Source organism: Drosophila rhopaloa, unplaced genomic scaffold, assembly GCF_018152115.1.
Source record: "Drosophila rhopaloa isolate 14029-0021.01 unplaced genomic scaffold, ASM1815211v1 contig_3, whole genome shotgun sequence".
NCBI classification, from domain to species: Eukaryota; Metazoa; Arthropoda; class Insecta; order Diptera; family Drosophilidae; genus Drosophila; species Drosophila rhopaloa.
Window position 1 is genome coordinate 13,171,808 of NW_025335123.1, and position 19,306 is coordinate 13,191,113.

The 19,306-nt window shown below is 35.7% G+C and overlaps 2 protein-coding genes across 4 annotated transcripts in view; both read left to right on the forward strand.

The window, feature by feature from the left end:
• LOC108049874 (mannosyl-oligosaccharide alpha-1,2-mannosidase IA) overlaps positions 1-19,306 on the forward strand; it is a 58,174-nt gene that overhangs the window by 17,868 nt on the left and 21,000 nt on the right. The gene's annotated exons all lie outside the window — the stretch shown is intronic.
• On the forward strand, positions 3,487-8,670 carry LOC108049875 (mediator of RNA polymerase II transcription subunit 15a-like). Its single transcript, XM_017131257.1, has 2 exons — positions 3,487-4,304; positions 8,632-8,670. Exons 1-2 carry the CDS (start codon positions 3,645-3,647, stop codon positions 8,653-8,655), a joined length of 684 nt encoding a protein of 227 aa, XP_016986746.1. The 5' UTR covers positions 3,487-3,644; the 3' UTR covers positions 8,656-8,670.

Sequence of the window (19,306 nt, forward strand, 5' to 3'; positions counted from 1 at the left end):
CCATTGAAAACTTGCTGTTTCCCCTTTCTGAATCACACGCACAGCAATTTGTCACAAATTACAACTAATTGAAATGCCTCAACATGTTAATTGAAAATGTAATCCGTTAATGCCCCAAAATGCGCACAGTTTTCCACTCTTTTTCGGCCGCCCCGAAAAAAATGTGTTGAGTGCCCTTTTGTTTGGAATTAATTAAGCGACAAAAGACGCAGCTTCATTAATTGAAATAAATAGCGAAAAAAAAGCACGGGGCGGTGTTTCTTTTTTTTTTGTTTTTGCGAAACAAAAGAAAAAATAAAGCGGCTCAAGACCAAGACGAGAAGAAACGAAATAAATTCGTCTAGGCAACAGGCGTTAATATGCAATTAAATGAAATTTCTGCCAAGTTTCTATGTGTATGGCCTATGTGTGTGTGTGTGTGTGTGAGTGTATGAGTGTGTGGGGACTATTGTGTGTGCGTGCGTGTCGGCTCAATTAAATCCGCAAAGTGTCCCCTTGCCACCGGCAACCACCCACCGCCCCCCCTTTTCCCCACGGAACTCAAGACGCGTGTGCAGATCCCATGAAATGAATGCTTAAATCCTCCTCCAAAAAAAGAAATACCACACAAAGGCAGAAAAGCGAAGAAACCAGCAGAAACATATTTGAAACGAGTGGGAAATACTCTGGAATAAAAAATTAGAATTATTAAAATTATTTTTACAAGTCAGTAAATTTGTATGATTTAATAAGAAACCGGTTTTTAACAGTAATGCCTATAAAAATAAAAATTTCACGTTTTAACTGCCTTAACTTCCTTCCTTGTCAGTAAATATTATCCCCTGAAGGATGAATATAATTAAAATAATATAATTATGATATGAAATGTAACTAAAATTAGGCACTCTTCCTTACAATAAAGGGTATTCGAATGCATGTGCTGAAGAAGGAGGGACAAGCAGCTGTCTAATATCCCTTTGTCTTTTAAGCCTTTTGGGAATATCAGGGTATTACATTGGCATCACGACTCAACCGGCTGCCTAGAAAGTGAGAGCCAAGATATAGTCAAGGTTGAACAGTTCAGGAAATAGGAATGGTGGTGAAAGGAAAAAAAAAGTGAAAGGAGTGGCGAACATTTCATTAACATTTTACGGGTGGCGAATTATGAGTTAATATAATCGATAGATCAATAAAGATGTAGTAGAGAAATCAATTAGAAATGGGAACTACATCTATTACTTATATTGGAAAATGTTTAGCCATCAAAGCAGTAATTAATTCAAAAACAAATCTTAAAGATTTAAGAAATGTATTTGTTAACCCAGAAAGCAAAATTACAATTTATTTCACCCAGCCATTTGTCTAAAGAATTTCGCATTTTAATTGCTTTTATTATCAATAAGTTGAAAACGTTTAAAGTGTGTCACACACCCAGAAAGCATTCACAAATTCAATTTGCCAGCGATCACTGCACGAAAATAAATGATTTCATTGCCTTTTGCCACACCTCGAAAACAACAACAACCGCAACTGCATGAGAACATTAAAATGTTAACGAGCTACGTTTTATTTTTTTTCTGTGTGCATTTGCGTATTTTTGGAAAAATAAACAGCAAGCCAGTGCAAAAACAAACAAGATGCAAACAAAAACCGACTGCAATAAAATAAATCACAAACCCAATTTAAAAGGTTCGAGCAAATAAAGACAACATAGATATCGCTTAAAGCGTAACAACAAAGAAATAAAAGCTACGTCACAGCAGATTAAACTGATGTACAAAAACTTTGACTTAAAGCCGAAATTGACATAAAAATGTAATTTAAAAACCTATTTCGCACATTACAAAAAAAAATATATATAAATTTGAAAAAATTTTAAATTAACAAAACTAAACAACAAGCCTGAAAAAAGCCAAATTAAAGGGTAACATCTGAATAATAATAATAAAATAGTAACAAATTAAATTTTAAACTAAACACTTAAAACACAATTAAGTCAAAATAAAAGAGTTAAACGAGACAACCTATACTGAACAAATGATCCCACAATAACTCTAATGTTTCAACAATAAATCGGCCATAAATAATCATAAATTGATTATTATTAAAAAAAAAACAAAAAACAACTTTTATCAGCAAATCTAATCTACAACGAAAGCACAAAAAACACAAATCAAAAACTATCACCAATCACAAAATCTACAACGAAAACAAAACAAATCAAACAAAAGTTATAAATAAAGTCAACTATAAATGTCAACAGCAAAATCGCAGCCACAAATTACAACAACAATATCATTGCACGGTACAATAAATGAATTCAAAGGCAAGACTCCAAACCAAAAACTAAAAACTCAAAGGCACATAAACAACACAAAACTAAAATCAGAAAAAACAATTACAATAACATTATCAAGAGCACAAATCACAACAAAAAACCTAAGCCAAAGGCCAAAGAAAAACAAAGTCAAAAGTAAATTACAACAACAAAACCACGATCAGAAATCACAACAACAACAAAGAATACATAGACACCACAGAAACAACAACAACTCCAATGACAAGCGAAGACACCAACCCAAAATTTTAACAATAACCCATGGAAACTCAAAACTGCTTGCACTCAAGTTGACCGATCAAGCAACTGATGACAAGAGATCAAACTTTTTCAAAAAATTTAAATAAATTATAATTTATTACAAAATAATACAATTACTTTTGACAAACATATATCACATGGGCCCAAAAAGAGCAGCTAACGTAATACGTAAGGCAAATCCGCCATCGCGTAACGCAAGGTTGGCTGAACACGTTAAATTCGAAACTGGAATCGCACAAGCAGTGGCCGACGACTGCTGCACTGCATTCGCATTTCAACTGCAGAAGCGAGCAGTTCGAAATGCGCACAAAAAGCACGACGATCGCTAAAGTAAACACAGCTAAATGAAAATAAAGTAAAAAATACATAACAAACATTTGTGTGGCGCTCTCGCGAGTTGGCAACAAACTGAAAATTGCTTAACAAATATTTGTTGAAAATCTCGTGAGTTGGACACAAACAAAGATAGAAGAAATCGTTTTTAAATATTTGCTGAAATCTTCGCGGAAATTGCTTAACATAAAAATAAAATAAGCCTGAAGTTACACAATAATAAAAAGTAACAAGTAATTTTATAAAAACAAGACAAAAGTAATAACAATAATATATAGAATATAAAAAATAATTACAACTAAATGAAACTACAATACATTAGACTTGGACCCCAACAAAGAAAATAAGAAAAACACAAAACAAATATACATACAAAAAATTACCTACAAAAACCATTCAAACCAACAAAAATAATAATATAAATCAATACAAACAAAAAGAAAATATAATAATACAAAAAAAAAAAAATATATAATAATACAAAAAAAAGAAAATATAATAATACAAAAACCTTTTTTTTATAATAAAAATACAACATAAGAATCAAGAATAAAAATAAAACATAATTATTAATAAGAAAAATAAAAATAATAACCAATAATAGTTAATAAATAAATAAACATGGAAATATTGCAGTAAATAGAAAACATTTATTTAAAACCCAAAGACTTCCTGAACTCACCGGGCGAGTTGGAGCACCGAAGTTGGCCGTAATCGCCTACCCAAGGTGACCATGTGCAGCCGGAAATGCTTCCGCATGCCCACCCTGGTCATCTGCGGCGTCGTGCTGACCATCATCCTGGTCTGCATCACGGGCATCACGCTGACAAATAGCATCAACATATCGAACATTGTGAAGCTGCGCGAGAAGGTGGCCAGCGATTCGGCGGCAGCCAATGGAGGTCACCAGGCGGCCCAAACGCGGGCGGCCCTCGTCGAGCAGCAATATTCGACGCTGCAGCAGCATCATCTGTCCCGCAGCGATCTCAACTACATTCAGGCGGCCACTCATCCGAAGAACCTGCAGCGCCAACTGCAGCAGCAGCAACTGCAGTTGCAGCAGCAACAGCAGCAGCAACAAAAACCGAATAAAATTGTCATCGAAATCGGTTTGACCAATGACAGCGGGCCAAGTAGTGTACCGGCAAGTAGTACAAGCAGTTCAAGTGCCGGACCGCGAATTCTTCAAGCGGCCGAGGCCCTAATGGAGGGAAATGTTGACTCGATTTCATTGCCAGCAGCTGCGCCCCTTACGGCAGCCACCAAAAATCCAGCCAAGAACCCAGAAAGCACCATCAACAACCCTACAAATACCACACCAGATATTACGATGGGCATTGCCGATCACAATCCTGGGGGCATTCAATTTGAGCGACGCGCGCACGTCAAACAGGTATACACTGAGCGAAAATATGTTCGCCACAAAGATCCAGCAGTTGAATATGAAATGTAAATTGATATGAATATGTTTGCATTTTAATCAGTAAATTTATTTGTATTATTTTAAATCTACATTTGGTTCAAAAATATAGCTTATAAATTAATTAATTTAATAAAACATATTAAGAAAGAATGTAATTATTTTTGATTGAACGTGTATATATATTCACAAGATTTAATGTAAGTAAATTCAATAAATGGGCGAATCTATTTAATATTGAACCTATTAATATTTTAAATTTATAATTTGGCATATATACATTCATATAGATCAATTAAGGTGTACACTAAAAGTGAATTTAAGTAAACATTTAAATTTGGACTTATATATGTGTAAGTTGCATATATTATTAAAAGGCATTACCTTTATTATCTTGTCAATATTTTATTCTGTACAAACTGATAATTTTAATGCTGCATTATTTGTATTCTCCTTGTTAATATGGTACTTACAGTGTTTTCAATTGTGTTTAAGTTCTTAAATAAATTATTTTGGTATCTGATTTTTCTTTTATTTTTCGGCTTGCAAAATGTTCGTTGCAATAAATCATATGGGTTTGGGTTAAGTTTTCATTTGCCCTTACCGTGTAATTTTCGCAATTACAGAAGAATAAACGAAAGCCGTACCATTGCAAAAATTCAATTTACGTGAGAATTTCTGTGGTGTTGGGCTCACGTTTTTCCGCTTTTCTCGCTTTTATTAGAGCTATCTAGCTAATCATTTTCCTGCATTGTCACGCTGGGCGGCAAACACGAATTCGCGCTTTGTAACCCTTTTTTTTCCCACTGAAATGCAGTTGCTTTCGGTTTCGGTTCGATTTAGCCGCAGGAAAATTTTCATTTGGGAAAACTCGTGTGTTGTTGGCGTGTGCGAGTTTATGTATGTATGTATGCCTTTTATTTTTTTTTGGTGGGTGGGTGTTTCCCAATTAAATTTGTCACGTTTTGTTTGCTCGCCATTTGCATATATAACATTTGGCCGCCTTCTGTTGACGTTTTTCTATATTTTCTATAACTGGGTGTTTAATAGCTTTCGTTTATGACTCAAAACTAGTTGGCACCAGTTCGAACCGATTCTAACCGTAATTTTTGAGCCGGTTTTAGCTTTTCTCTCTGGTTGGAAATGCCTTGTAGACTTATGCTAATGGGAAAACATAAAAAGTTTTTAAAAAACGCGGACATTATTCATTAGTCATTACTAAGCGAAATTGATCAATGACTTCCAGATATTAATATCCCTTTGTCATGTCATTTAATTATCAATATCAATAATTTTCTTATACATAGAATTTTTTCATTAAAAAACTCCTATTATTAACGGCAATAACGACAAAATTATCCATGTATACATAAATTTGTAAAGCTAAGAAAAAATCAACTTTAATATTTATAATTGAATTTGACAACAAAATGCATTAAAAAAAAAACCGCAACCAACTTTAAAATCAATTATTCGCAGCTTTTTAAACTCTTAGCGCATTTAATTAAATACGGGTCGCTGGGCCGTAATTCGCCGTCAGTCAATTACAGAGACAATATCATCTAACAATTTTGAGCCCTCGGGCATTACGACAAAAACAGATTACAGATTAAAATAATTAACATAGTTTTAATGGCGCTGGGAAATCAAATGAAATAAACTGCACATGCACCAGGCAGACGTTGCGAAAATAAACTTCATTTTGTGGCATAACAATTATAGAATTCACCTCCTAATCCCCGACCCCGTCCACACGACCTACCCTTAGTAAATCCCATGTAAATCGCGTTTTTTCTCTAATGCATTTCAACGAGGGTGAGGGTAAATTCACACATGCAAATGTTCATAGAAAAAGATGCCGGACGAAAGGTGAATGTTTAATGCTTATTAAATAATCCACACTCCGACTAGTTGAGACCTTTCTTCCAAACGGTTTGGTACCCATTGGGATAATATAATACAAAAATAAAATACAACAATGAAATACAAAAATAAAAAACAAAAATAAAATACAAAATAGTAAACATATAATAACATAAAAATATCTATAAAATTGCTTAAAATGAAAGTGCATTTATAAAAAAGGATGTATGCAAAGATATCTCGAATACATTTGATTAACATTTAATCAAAATTAGTTCAGTTTATATCTATGCTATTTTTTAATCAGATAATCAAACTTAAACTTAAAGTTGTCAATTTAAACTAACAATTATAAACAAAATCCAAAATAAGTAGACAATTATTTCTACCAATTTATTTTGTCATAATTCTTTGTAATGAATACAAAAACCATTTTCACGTTGCAAAACCCAATAAAGAGATCAAAAATGTGGAGCACTAAGTATTCGACAGTCGTAGAACTCAATTTGTTATTATTTTTTTGCGACTAACTAGTTAGAGTCAGTCAAAAGCCAGCACTAAGCCAATTAACTTTGCAAACTTATTCCGTGTGAAATTAATTACTTGATTTTCAATGTGCGCCCTGACTTCTAGTTACTTTTTTTTTTTATTTTTTGTTTTGCTATTTCGCTGGGTTAAATAATTTGAAAGAGAGGGAAAGTCAATAGGGGAAAGAGACAGAGAGACAAATTAAGCCGATGAATTTCATATGAGACTCGCTTATTTATTTACAAACGCTAATTTTTCCCACTTCCGTTTGTTGATTTCCATTACTGTTGCTTTTCTTGATTGAAATATAAATAGAAATACAAATGCAACTGTGCATAGATTAGTGAGAAAGAGCTTGAACTAGAGCAAAGATATTAAAAAGTTTTGAAATCATTAACAAAGTTTACAAAGTCAATTAAAATTGCATTAAGAAAAGTTTTTTTACCTAACATTTTATAAAATTGCTTAGCCAAATTCATCAGCGCGTAAAGTCTTTAGATCTAAGGCCTTAATTTATGCCTTCAAAAATAAACAAATATCCAAAGAACTGTAAAATTAGCCAAAGAATCGTTAGAATCGATCTGGATCTCCATTTTAAGAAATTTAAAAATTACTCCTTAAAAAGTAACAGAAAACCGAAATTCATTTTTATATTTTGTGTTTTTTTATTTGACTGCGATTTTTTCTGCTTCCATAAATTGCTTTCGATTGGGATTGTCCTTGGCTTGTTATGCACTTTATTTAATATCCCCCATTTATCATACGCAATTCTCGTTTGGCCAGAAACATGAGGGCCATAACCTTTGCCTTATCCCCCGTTCCACTTTCGGGTGTAAAAGTTTTTCTTAATAATAAATTGCTTAACTTTTTAGGTAAACAAAGGCACATTTTGCGGGCGAAGGAATGGGTAGCACTTCTTGGCTTTCAACTTGCCGCAGGCTCATCACGTGCGGGTTGCCCCAAAAAGTGTGGAGTGTGGAAAGGGGAGTGGGGAGTGGGGTGGTTGGCAAGTTGCAAGTTGGCCTGCTGTGGAAATTAAAATAATTTTGCGGGAGTTGCGGTGCCGCCTGTCCCTCGGGTGTTTGTAATTATCGCAAAGTTGAGCTAGTTCTGTTAAGTGAACTCTAGTTGCCACAAATGCACAGACTCCTGTATTTATTTGGGATACATCATAATTTATGGTACAAGAGAGCAATAAAGGTCTTAAAGTAAATAAATAGAGAATGTTGCCTTAGTGCCACCAATTATTTTTACTTTTTCAAAATGAATGTATAGTATTTTATAATTTACATTTAAATCATTCCGTTCATGCTTCATATGAGCGGAAAGTGCAGTTTTTAATAATTTCTCACTGTCGCAACAATTATCGCTTATTTCCGTTGAACATCCAGTCGCGATGTCTGCACATGGGGCATTTTCTTTACATGCTGATAAACGGTTTTCCCTCCACTTTTCCCCACTTTTGGCGTAATACATCTGTCATGTCTGGGAGGCCGGTCATAATTTATAACCACCAATTGCAATGCAAAGCAGCCTCTTTATATGGAAAACACGCGCCTGCTGCTCGCAGATACACTGACAATTTAGCATTCTTAATTCTCTGCACTATAATGGGGAAAAATGTGTTCATTTTCATTCTTGTTCATTTTCATTCTTGTTCATTTTCATTCTTGTTCATTTTCATTATTGTTCATTTTCATTATTGTTCATTTTCATTCTTGTTCATTTTCATTCTTTTTCATTTCTAGTTTTACAATTCTTGGGTAAATTAAAAACTAATTCAATTTATAAGTCTAAAATATATTTATCAGTATTATTAATGATAATATGTTTACACAATCTCTCTTTTACTAGAGAAATGTTATTTTTCCCAGTGTACTCATGTATTTTCCGTCTCTTTTGCTTTTAGGTGAGTTGCAAATGGATGATTTGAAGATACCGCTTCGTGTTTTGTCCTGCTCCTTAGTGCAATATCATGGATAAAAAGTTTTGTCCAGCAAAAAGTAGATAGAACTCTAGAAGGTAAGAGTGCGATGGCGTGGCAGAAATACTGACGCAAGTGGCAGAGTGAGAAAGTGCCGCTGACAGTTGCCAACAATCCAACAATAAGCTTCAATTTGGCGATAGAAGCGGACAAATGGAAAACAGGACAAGGTGATAGAGGGCAAAACGGGGGGCAGGATATAAAAGGTGAGGGATCTGCCATGTCTTGGCAAAAAGTTTTCTGCGCTCGGACAAATGCTCAAATGACAACGCCCCAATGCTTTCAATTATCATGTTCTGTCCTAGAAAAATCCACCCACCAATCACCACCTATCCTGGCTACGAAAATGTCCTTGGCGAAACTTTTTCCGCATATATACCAGGCAATGGCGTGGAAAAACCTTAAATATTGCAATTGTCGGTGAGAGAAAACGAAGTTTGAATATTCTAATAATCAATTTTAGCAAAAATAAGTTAAAGACCCAAAAAAAAAAAATTATTAAATATTTAATACATAAACGTTAAAGCGTAGAAAATAGTTTTTTAAATATTGATATTCCTATTTCCAATTTGACCATTTTAGATAAACTGGAAACTTTGCTGCTTTGCGGTATCGATTCTGAATTGAAAGTTCTGCTGATGTTCGGGGTCAAAGTTTTTGGGGCATAGAGCAGAGCATAAGTAATCATTGTTCAATACCGGAAACTATTCAATTTCCGCATGACATCGAGCGTGCACAAAACAGACAAGATGGGAAAAAGGAAAAGCGGGTGGTGGTGGTGAAATAGAATCAACGCCAGAGCACCAGAAACTGAAGCGATGGAAAATTCGCACTGAGACAGGCGAAAAACAGCCACAGCCACAGAGATCCGATGAAGAAACCCGAGATTCTGGCACTGGCAGTTTATCCTGGCTTCAGTCTCTTCCTGGGGTTTATCCATCCAACCCCCCATTTTCACACCATTTTCCTGACTTTACCAAATATTCACACGTTTTGGTGAGAGGAAACAGATTTAAAAGGTTTTTCTTTAAAAAAAAAAGTGACAAATCTTTGGAGACTTAATTTTAAATGTTTTTTTATTTTGTTATATTTTTTTATATTCAGCATAGAAATGCTTGAATAATAAAATATTTTATGTTCGTACTACTAATGCTAATAGCTTTGAGCACTATGTGTTAATGATTTAAAATATGTCTTGGCTTTTATTATTAAGTTGAAGAAAGTTTAAATCGTGTATTAAATATTTCAGATGTTTTTTTATTTTTGTGTAACATAAAACCCATAAGGGGTTATCACAGAAAGCCGATCGACTTTAAAACAATTGCATTGTTCGAAACTCAAACTGTTTGATTGTGATTACATATGAGGGTTGACCTTTAGGCCACTAATTGAAGTGTTTTCCACAGCGTTTTCCCCACAAATCCCACACACAATCCCTATGCGAATCACCTTTAAATATTTAGCCCCCTTCTTTCTGGGGAAAAATCTACCGAAAATTGACAGGCAAACTTTGTCTGGCTTGAACTTGATTTTAGCTATGCTGCATTCGGTGGCTTTTCTGCCTGCGGGAGTCTTCCCATCCGTCGTTTTTCGTACCCACATGGTTTTTTTTTGTTTTGGGGCGAAGGGAAAAACGCAGAGTTGACTTACTTGGTTGGCTGATGTTTGGTTTCCGCCACCCCCTCCTCTCGGATTTTTCCCCCTCTTCCGTTTCCGCTCCTCATTGCTTGCCAGTGTGCTAAGCTGATTTTGTCTTGCATTGCATTGCTCGAGGACATGTGCGCAGGAGGTCCTGGTCCCTCTGCTTCACTCAAAGGAGTCAATTCGGTTGTCTGCACTTTCTTGGCCTCTGCTCCTGCTTCCTTACCTGCGTTTTCCCTCCCTTTTCCTTCGATTTTCCTTCCATTTTCCCCCCCTCTTGCCCACCAGTTTTACCTGTTACGCTTCGTTAACTATGCGCCGGTATAAAAAGCTTTTGGCTATCAATCAATTGTCCTTATTCAATTATTTAGCACACTTTGCTATTTATCCTGCCACAGGTATGGGTGCACTTAGGCAAAACGTGTCCTTAAATTGAAAACATTTATCCTCCCACCATTAACTTTTAATAAAAAAAACAAAGCTTGCACTTTCTATTCATTTATGAAGTGCTTGTTTTTGTAAACACATCCTTAAAGTAATGTATGTACTTTTGTTGTACATAGGATTAAATCATTTCGATTTATCTGTGATTAAATTGGGATGTATTACATTTTTTTCAGTGCCTATAATATGGTAACCATGTTGTTGCCTTTTAATTCTCAATGCGGGACCAAGCAAATCGAAACGATAAACGATTAAACATTCCGGTAGCAATCTCTTCAAACATTTTGCCATAGATCATGGGGATTTGCCCAATTGCAATGGCTTTTTGGGAATAAGACGGCGAAATCCGGCGGATAATGGGCAGCCAAGGGTTAAGGGAAAGCGGGGGGATGGGGGGAGGGGGGGAAGGAAGCGGAGGCGCAACCATTTTGGCCATCGTTTGTTTTACGACTTTTTCTAATTGCCCGCTTTTGGTCCCGAGGCAACCGACTCCGTAGCTTACCTAGTCCTTCCATTTTGGCCGGAAGGAAGCAGGCAGCTCGTCCTTTATTTATTGGCCCTCTCAGTCCAGACAGACCAGACCCTCTTCCTCCACTTCACTCTCTCTAGTTCGATGCCGAAAAAGCAAAAGGAAAGCGAAAACAAGGCAGGGGAAATTGCCATCGATAAGGAGAACAGTTCACTGGTGCGGAGAATGGGAAATGGGCCGGGAGAAAGGCGAAGGGAAATGGAGGGAAAGCGGTTTGAAAACCGATCAGATCTGTGGTGCAACATACAACTGCAAGTGATGATAGAGAAATGGATAGCAGACAATAACATTTCAATTAAAAGTCAATTTAATAAAGTTATTCCATTTAGTATCCAATTAAAGCCGAATGCCTATTAAATATCAAGCCATGTGTATATTAAATATTTCAAATATTTAAACCAAACACAATCGATAATTATTGAACAAACTTGGATCACAACGCACGCAAAGAACTTCTGTAAAAGTGAATATAATAATAAATATATGGGATTTTACATTTACTCTTACATGTGAACCCAAAAGTTATGCTATAAAAATTTGCATGTGATAGAGAAGACAATTTGAAAAACTTTTCCTTGAATGTTCTAGTTTTATTTACCCGTCTCAACTCACTACAATAACATGTATACGTATGTTAAACGACTACCAAAATATACACCAGAAAAAAAATTTAGATTGCTTAGTTTATTTCCGTTATTTTGACCAAGAAATTTCACATTCCTTTAATTAATACATTTTTGTAATTTATACATACGTACAATTATAAATTAGACATAAATTATTCAAATTATTATGAATTTTGTCTATGATTTATTGTTTTGTACGTTTGAAAAGTTGATTTTTCTCAGTGAAAAGCATCTTGTGCCAGACATCTACCATCCATTTCCTCTTTTCTAAACTTCTCAAGTGAAGTTCTTAAAATCTTGGAGGACCTCAGCTGATTTTCATCCGCTGAATGGCGTAGGAAATGGTCCTCAAGTGGTTGCGAAGGATGAGGTTTTTGGGTCTTAGGTTTTAGGATCCTTAAAAGGGGGCGGGGCAGAGCAGTGGGAGTGGCAGATAAAGCGGTGGCCGAGGAAAAGGCAATCAGCAGCTGTGACTGCCAAAAGAGCAAAATAAAAATGCACAAACTCATTGCCATAAAAAAACACGAAACGTACGAAGCGAAATGAAATGAATCATAAATATGTGATGAGAGGGAGCGAGAGGGAGAGAGTGTGCAAGCGAGGGGGATAGACTTGAGTGAAGTCAACTTCTTCATAACTTTTGCCACAACTATTTCCACAGCGTTTAGAATTCATCTCTGTCTGCGGTTAAACATTAAAGACCATTTAGTAAATGTAAAAAAAAGCATAGTAATACTTTTTTTTTTTAGCTTCCTTGCCAATTTGCATAATTTATTTCTTATTCTTCAAATATTACATTCACAAATACATTAATCACTATGGAATAAACTATTAATTGTTTACAAGACTACGTATCACAATTTTAATTTATGAATATCATGTTTTAAGTCACTCTTTTAAAAGTTGTATTTTACCTTCATATAACTTTTAACCTCCACTACTATTTTTTTGACCGCTGCGAAAGTTGAGTGCCTGTTATCTCTCTATTTCATGGGCTGCCAGCTGCTGTTTTTTTCAAAAACTTGCCGATAATCATCAACAACAAAAGGTCAAATGGGGGAGAAGCCAGGCGATGACATTGCTATTTCTTGGAAAAGTGTTTACGTCTGGTTTTGCGGTTGTGGTTACTTCTTTCCCCCACAAAAAACCACCCCTCCACCCCCCTTAAGAAACCGAAACTGTTTAATTTTTAGTTTATGTTGCATAATTTTAGGCACCCAACTGGATAAAGAGACGGGAATTTGGGGAAAGCGAAAAGGTTAGAGTACATTTTTGTGCTGACTCGAGATGGAATCGAGCCGAAAAGTGCTTACAAGACAAGTTGCCCGATAAAGATGATGGGAATGATGACACAATGATAACAGTGGGACCTTGGGATGAGCATGAGAATGATGTGCAGATTTGGTGAACAGGCCAAAGTTGAGGTTTCACAGCTCAATCACTTGATTGACATTACAGAAATGCCAGCAATTGAGGTTAGTGGTGGACTGAGACTGGTTGATACCCTCACCAGAACTTGTGCACTGGTGTACTCTTCTAGATGCCATGTTTAAATTGAAAATTAATAATAATTACTGTATGTTTTATACATCAGAGAAATGGGTTTTCCACGAAATCTAAAAGTATTTAAATCGAATCAATAAATAATATTTATTTAAACTTAAATATGTCACTACTTCTAAAACAAATATTTAAACCAATTTGAAGAAAACGCTATTTATCATTTATTAATCTTCTTAAGATTTTTCTATTCAGATAATGGTAAATATCTAAGAAAATGTATAAAAAAGTACGTTAACAGCGCAATATTTATTAATTTTATTATGCTTAGTCAGTCCATTGATAAAACACGAAAAACAAACTATGTTTTTACATTGTTAACGCTCCATTTGAGGGTATTTTGGTCGGAGGGTTTTTGCGGTCAACCCCTGAACGTGTTATTAATACACTTTATGCTTGTTGATATTATGGTTATGTGCATATAGAAATGTGCCCTGGCCACATACATACTCATACATGTGTGTCCTATCAAAATATTTGCTCTTGTGAAATTGCCAGCCCCCGAAATGGGAACTCAATCAAATTTGCGAGGCGAAGCTAAAAGGTGAGGGTGGTAAATGCCACGAGGCGGCGCCGGCTTTGTTTGTGGCCCATCAAATATGTCAAACTCCGTGGATGACCCGGCTGAATTACGTCAATCTTGGGGCATTATCTCTATGGTCAAAATCCTGGCGGTGGCACTTGGTTTGTCGGGCTGCCAAAATGCGGACAAGTGATGATCCAACCCTTCAGATGGCTCCAAAGGATATCAAGTCGTCTGCTCAATTCAATTAGTTATGCCATAGGCAGGCTCTCGTCCCGTCCCTTATGTCCTTCGAACGGCAGCAAATGCAATTACGTCGCATATTTATTCATTAATGTTGGCAAAACTATTTGTTATGCAAATGTGCTGGATGTGAAACAGGAAGCCTCGGCCATCGTAAATCAAATTCATAGCTCAGAGAGGTGGATTTGCATAAACTGCAGGTCCTTTCGATTGGACCCAGTTGATGAAATGTTTTTCAAAGCAATTCTCCAGGGCGAAGGGTCAATGAAATCTATTTTTCCTTGCAGCTTGAAACCAAAATACAATAAAACTGTTGAGAGTTTGTATAAATGTGTTGCATACTTTAACATAAAAGATTTCAAAACGAACACAAATATATAAAATACTAATTACTAGAACAACGTTTAGTTCAATTCATGCGACAAATTTGATTTAATTAGCTCGATTGTTTTATCTTTATTACTTGCAACTAAAATGTTTTCGCAGCATTTCAACCAGCCTTCCAAAACAATGTTAAATAATTATTAAACGATCAAGTCAATGGTTTATAGTAAAAACAGTACAAAAAGTTATGAATCTTTCCCAATTTGACAAACATAAAAAAGATATATTAACAATTAAATATGAAGGTGAGAAACACACACAGCATGGGAGAAAAAAGCGAAGGACAAAGTTGAAGCTCAGCGAAGCGAAAACTTTGATAAAATTGTTCACATATCAAATGCAAATAAACGAAAGCCAAACAAACTGGAAAAAAATGTCCACACAAAACCAAACCACGCAAAAAAACTGAAAATAAAGTTAAACGATACGAATTCCCCGGTGAATGCCAGCAGTATATAAAACAGGGATTTAATGCACGTATCAAAATAATCCCACAAAAAAACCGAGAAATAAATAAACAAAAAACTTTACAACTCGAACAGGACATTTCACCTCGATGTTTTAAGGTAAACTGAACTCAAGTATTGGCATTTGTTGGTTATTAAAATTCAGTTCGTAAACATTTTAATAAAATAGGAAAATTCCCATCATTTAATTTGGACTGTTGGCTTAAAAAAATATATGAAAAATCGAAGAAAAAAAACTCCCAGGAAGCCAGCAACTACAAAATGTGCATGTTTTTCAGGCATCAATTTAATGAAATAAAAATGTCAGAGGCAACAGGTTGGCAGCGATTCGGTGGCTTCTTTCTTATTTGGCCCACTGGTCGTATGAGTCATCTCGGCCAGGCGCAGGGATTCTTACCCTCTTTTAATGCCTTTGGCTGGTCGTATTTAATACGCGTTAACTTCATAAGGTTATTGAATTTCACCCACATCCCCAGCAGCCACCCGCATCCCATTTACTCGAAGGCGTCTCATAAATTAACTTTGACTTTGACAGCATAAAAGACATTACGCATACGACCCATCAGCCGGGAGGCTATGGTGCTGCTGGCTGTGGGCATAAGCATGGAGGATCGAGGGGCAAAGTAGCACACCCAAGCAACAGAAGCAGTTGAAATTCTATTTTTAAAAGGAGGAAAGAATTTCAGGGCGTGAAATATTTCTGGGAAACATCCTGCATTTTTAATGTTGAATGCGAGATGAAGGAAACTTTTTGGGATTGCAGATTTAATATATTTCAAAATCTTTAGTTTTACCAAATCTATTTATTTATTTTTATTAATATATTTCTACATCATTTTTTTAAAGAAATTCAATTGGTAAATAATTCATTTAAGTTTGGTTAAAATGCTTGTGAAGAAAAAATGATTCACCCTATTTAAACCTAAAATGTTTGTTTAATGTTCGTCGAGGACTAGAACATGAATATAGAATAAAACATATTTTTATTTATGACAGGGCATAAAAAATATAATAAAATAGCAACGCGTTGAGCAGCGGCAAAAAAAATAATAATCGTAATAATAATACGTAAAAAGTTTTATGGCTCGACGGGTGCGCAAATGAAAAATTGGTTTTACACGCCATTCTCACTGGCAAAGATGATGATGATGATTATAAGGATAATGATAATAGGGATGATAAGGACGATGATGGGGAAGGGAATGTCTGGGGGGACAGGCAGCTGTTCGTGAAATTCTCGCAAACAATGTCCATGAATTATGATTATTGGCGGCCATTTTGCGATAATGTCATATCCACACACACACACACACACATACATGCAAATGGCTATTCAATCGATGCCCCCGCCCCTGGAAAACCCCCCTTGACCCCCTTGGCCGCAGATTAGTCGATTGAATGACGAGATTTAATGCCCAAATTGGTTAACTGCCTTTTAGGCCAGGAATTTGAGAGGAAAATTGCCAGGCGAATGATTTAGGTGGATCATATGAGAGGAAATTATAGGGCAATTTCAAAAATACACCTTTATTAATACAAAATTTTGTATGGTAGCTGAGGTTGGCTTAAACATACAACATAAAACGTCTTTAAATTCTAACTTACTTATATGTGAACTTTTTAAAGTGCCACCAATTATTTACGACAATTAAGTGCTCGGATAACTTTGCATAATTTCTTTCATTTCCTCTCAATAAGCTAATTCATTTAACCCCAATCTGGCCCCGACTGAGGAAAATCATTATCTTACAAATCAACTTAGATTTCTCTGGGCACAATTTAAACTCAATTCAACCATTGCATAATTGCCGGTCATAATCCGCTTAGATCAGAGCTGTAGAATTAAAGTTTTCCTTTGCTAAGTTTAAGCATATCTGTGCTCTACTTTTTTGCCTCTACTTATTTTTCAACCTACTACTTTTTGCATATTTTTTGCCGCAACGATTTCAATTAGCAGATAAAACGCAAATAAACAAACATTTGCGAGCGAAAATAGTGGGAATGGAACAATTAGCACATCGATGGCGTTGTGGCGACCTTGATTGGCGGATGATTTCGTTCTCAGCTCCTAATTGCTTGGCCAGCACTGTGATGAATTAAAAGAACTCAGTGCATGGTATTTACCAAAATATGTGAGATTTATTAAGGTCACTTTGTTGTATTTTCTGTATTGTATGTATTAATACATAATACATAAACTTAAATCTCACAATGGTTTGATCTAAATGAAAATACAATAAAATTAACTTAACAATTGGGCAATAATTTCGCTCAGTGCACTCTTGATTTTTCGATGCTGTTGCTTCTAGTACATTTGCTGCATTCGCTGCTGTAATTAGATCTGCAACTGCGTTTAACGAAGCTTGTGGCAAAAGTTTCACCCCCGCGGCAGTCATAACCGTAACCGTAATCGAAATCATGAGCACAATTTCATTTCATTTCCAGGATTTTTCCCTCGTCCTGTGCAAAGTGGAAAAAGTCGGGGTAAGCATGGGTGCTGGGGGCGCAGGGGGGTTGTGCCAATCGGAAGGTGAGAGTTTTGCGCTTTTCGAGTGCGTTTAATGAGGCTAATAAAGTGGAGGCCAAACCCCCGATGTCCCCTGCTCCTAATGGGCTTATTGCATAATAATTGATTTTTATTGGTTGATCCAAAACGAGTGCCAATTGGGGGTAGAAATATCCATTACCGGCTTTGAATTGTCTAAAAATATTTTTCACTGGGTTTTTAAGTTGGATTTGGTTCTCTATTCTATTAATTTATATTCATATTTGAAAGCTTTGACAAGTATATATTTCTATTTTTAAGGTATAAGTTATTTTATAGTACCCATTTCGATTTGAGATCATCGTCCATTTATTTTACTCTCTAGAAAAAGCTTAATAATATTTCATTTTGTGTATTTGTTAATATTCCTTTTTTTTGAGTTGTTTTACTTTTGGCTTTGGTTTTTATCGCTTACTTTTGGCCGCAGTTCGGGAAATATTTTCATGTTGATGGCAGCCGCCCGCCCCTTTTTGCAACCCCCTGGGAGGCGTGGCCGCAAAGTGGGCATAATGTTTAGTGCCTTTTGTTGTAAAGAGTCTTATTTTATTTTCATTTTCTTTTCATTTTGTGCTTTTTATTCTCTGTTTTTTTTTTCGCGTCCAACTCGAGCCCATAAATTTAATGTACAAGAGTGTGTGTAATGTTCTGCAGCAGACACACACACGCAATTACATATAGCGGGAAAATGTGTAAAAAAAAATAAGTGGAAAAAGAAAGTGCACTGCAGTGACTTTCTAAAAATGGGAAATATATATTTTTTTACCAGCCACCATTCATTTACTTCGTATGTAATGACACTATAAATTAAGTTCTTTTAAAGTTTAGTGGTATATAAAATGAAGTTTTTTTAGAAATGACACATTTGAGTTTCTTTCTTTCTGTAGTTTTCAATATGTTTATACCAAAAACCGAAGTTAATTCGTTCCACATATTATTCTTCAAATCTTATTTGACTAATCTGAACTCTTTTCAATTAATCTTAAACTAAGCACAATTTAATTATTGTCTATTTTGGATTTCCATCTCTGCAGCTTATGTAAACTGGCTGTCTGCATGGGAATTCATTAGCTATGACAGATAGTGTGGTTTACACCACCTAGTTCCCTTTTCCATATTTATTTATTTTCGTCAAGCTCTGACCTTTTCCCGTTGTTGTGTGTTGATGTCAATAAAGGTCACTTTTTTGCCAGCCTCTTTCACTTGAATATTCATAAATATTTTCAACACATATTCATACTATGTGTTGCCCAATAAATATTCTGTAAAAACACAGTATCAGACGTTGAGAGTGACGACAGGCCCTAAAGATAAACACCCTATGTGGTCCCTATTTTATTTATGGATGGGAAGGAGCGACGATGTGGTTAATTTAACTGCAATGCAACCGGGCTAAGACCACGCCCACTTGGCAAGTCCTCGGTGGGTTATTGTCATTGTTCACTTTCGTTATTACTCGTAAATGGATTAATGCGCTTGGGTCAAGAGCGAGTCGCTGTTGCGGTCTCTTTCATCGTCACTCCTGCCCTCTCTTTCTATGCATTAAGGCTAATTCACGTCTTCGTAGAGGGTATTCCGGTAATGCTGCAGTATAAAGCTTAGCCGACTTAAGTACTTGGACTTAAGCCAAATACCAATTAA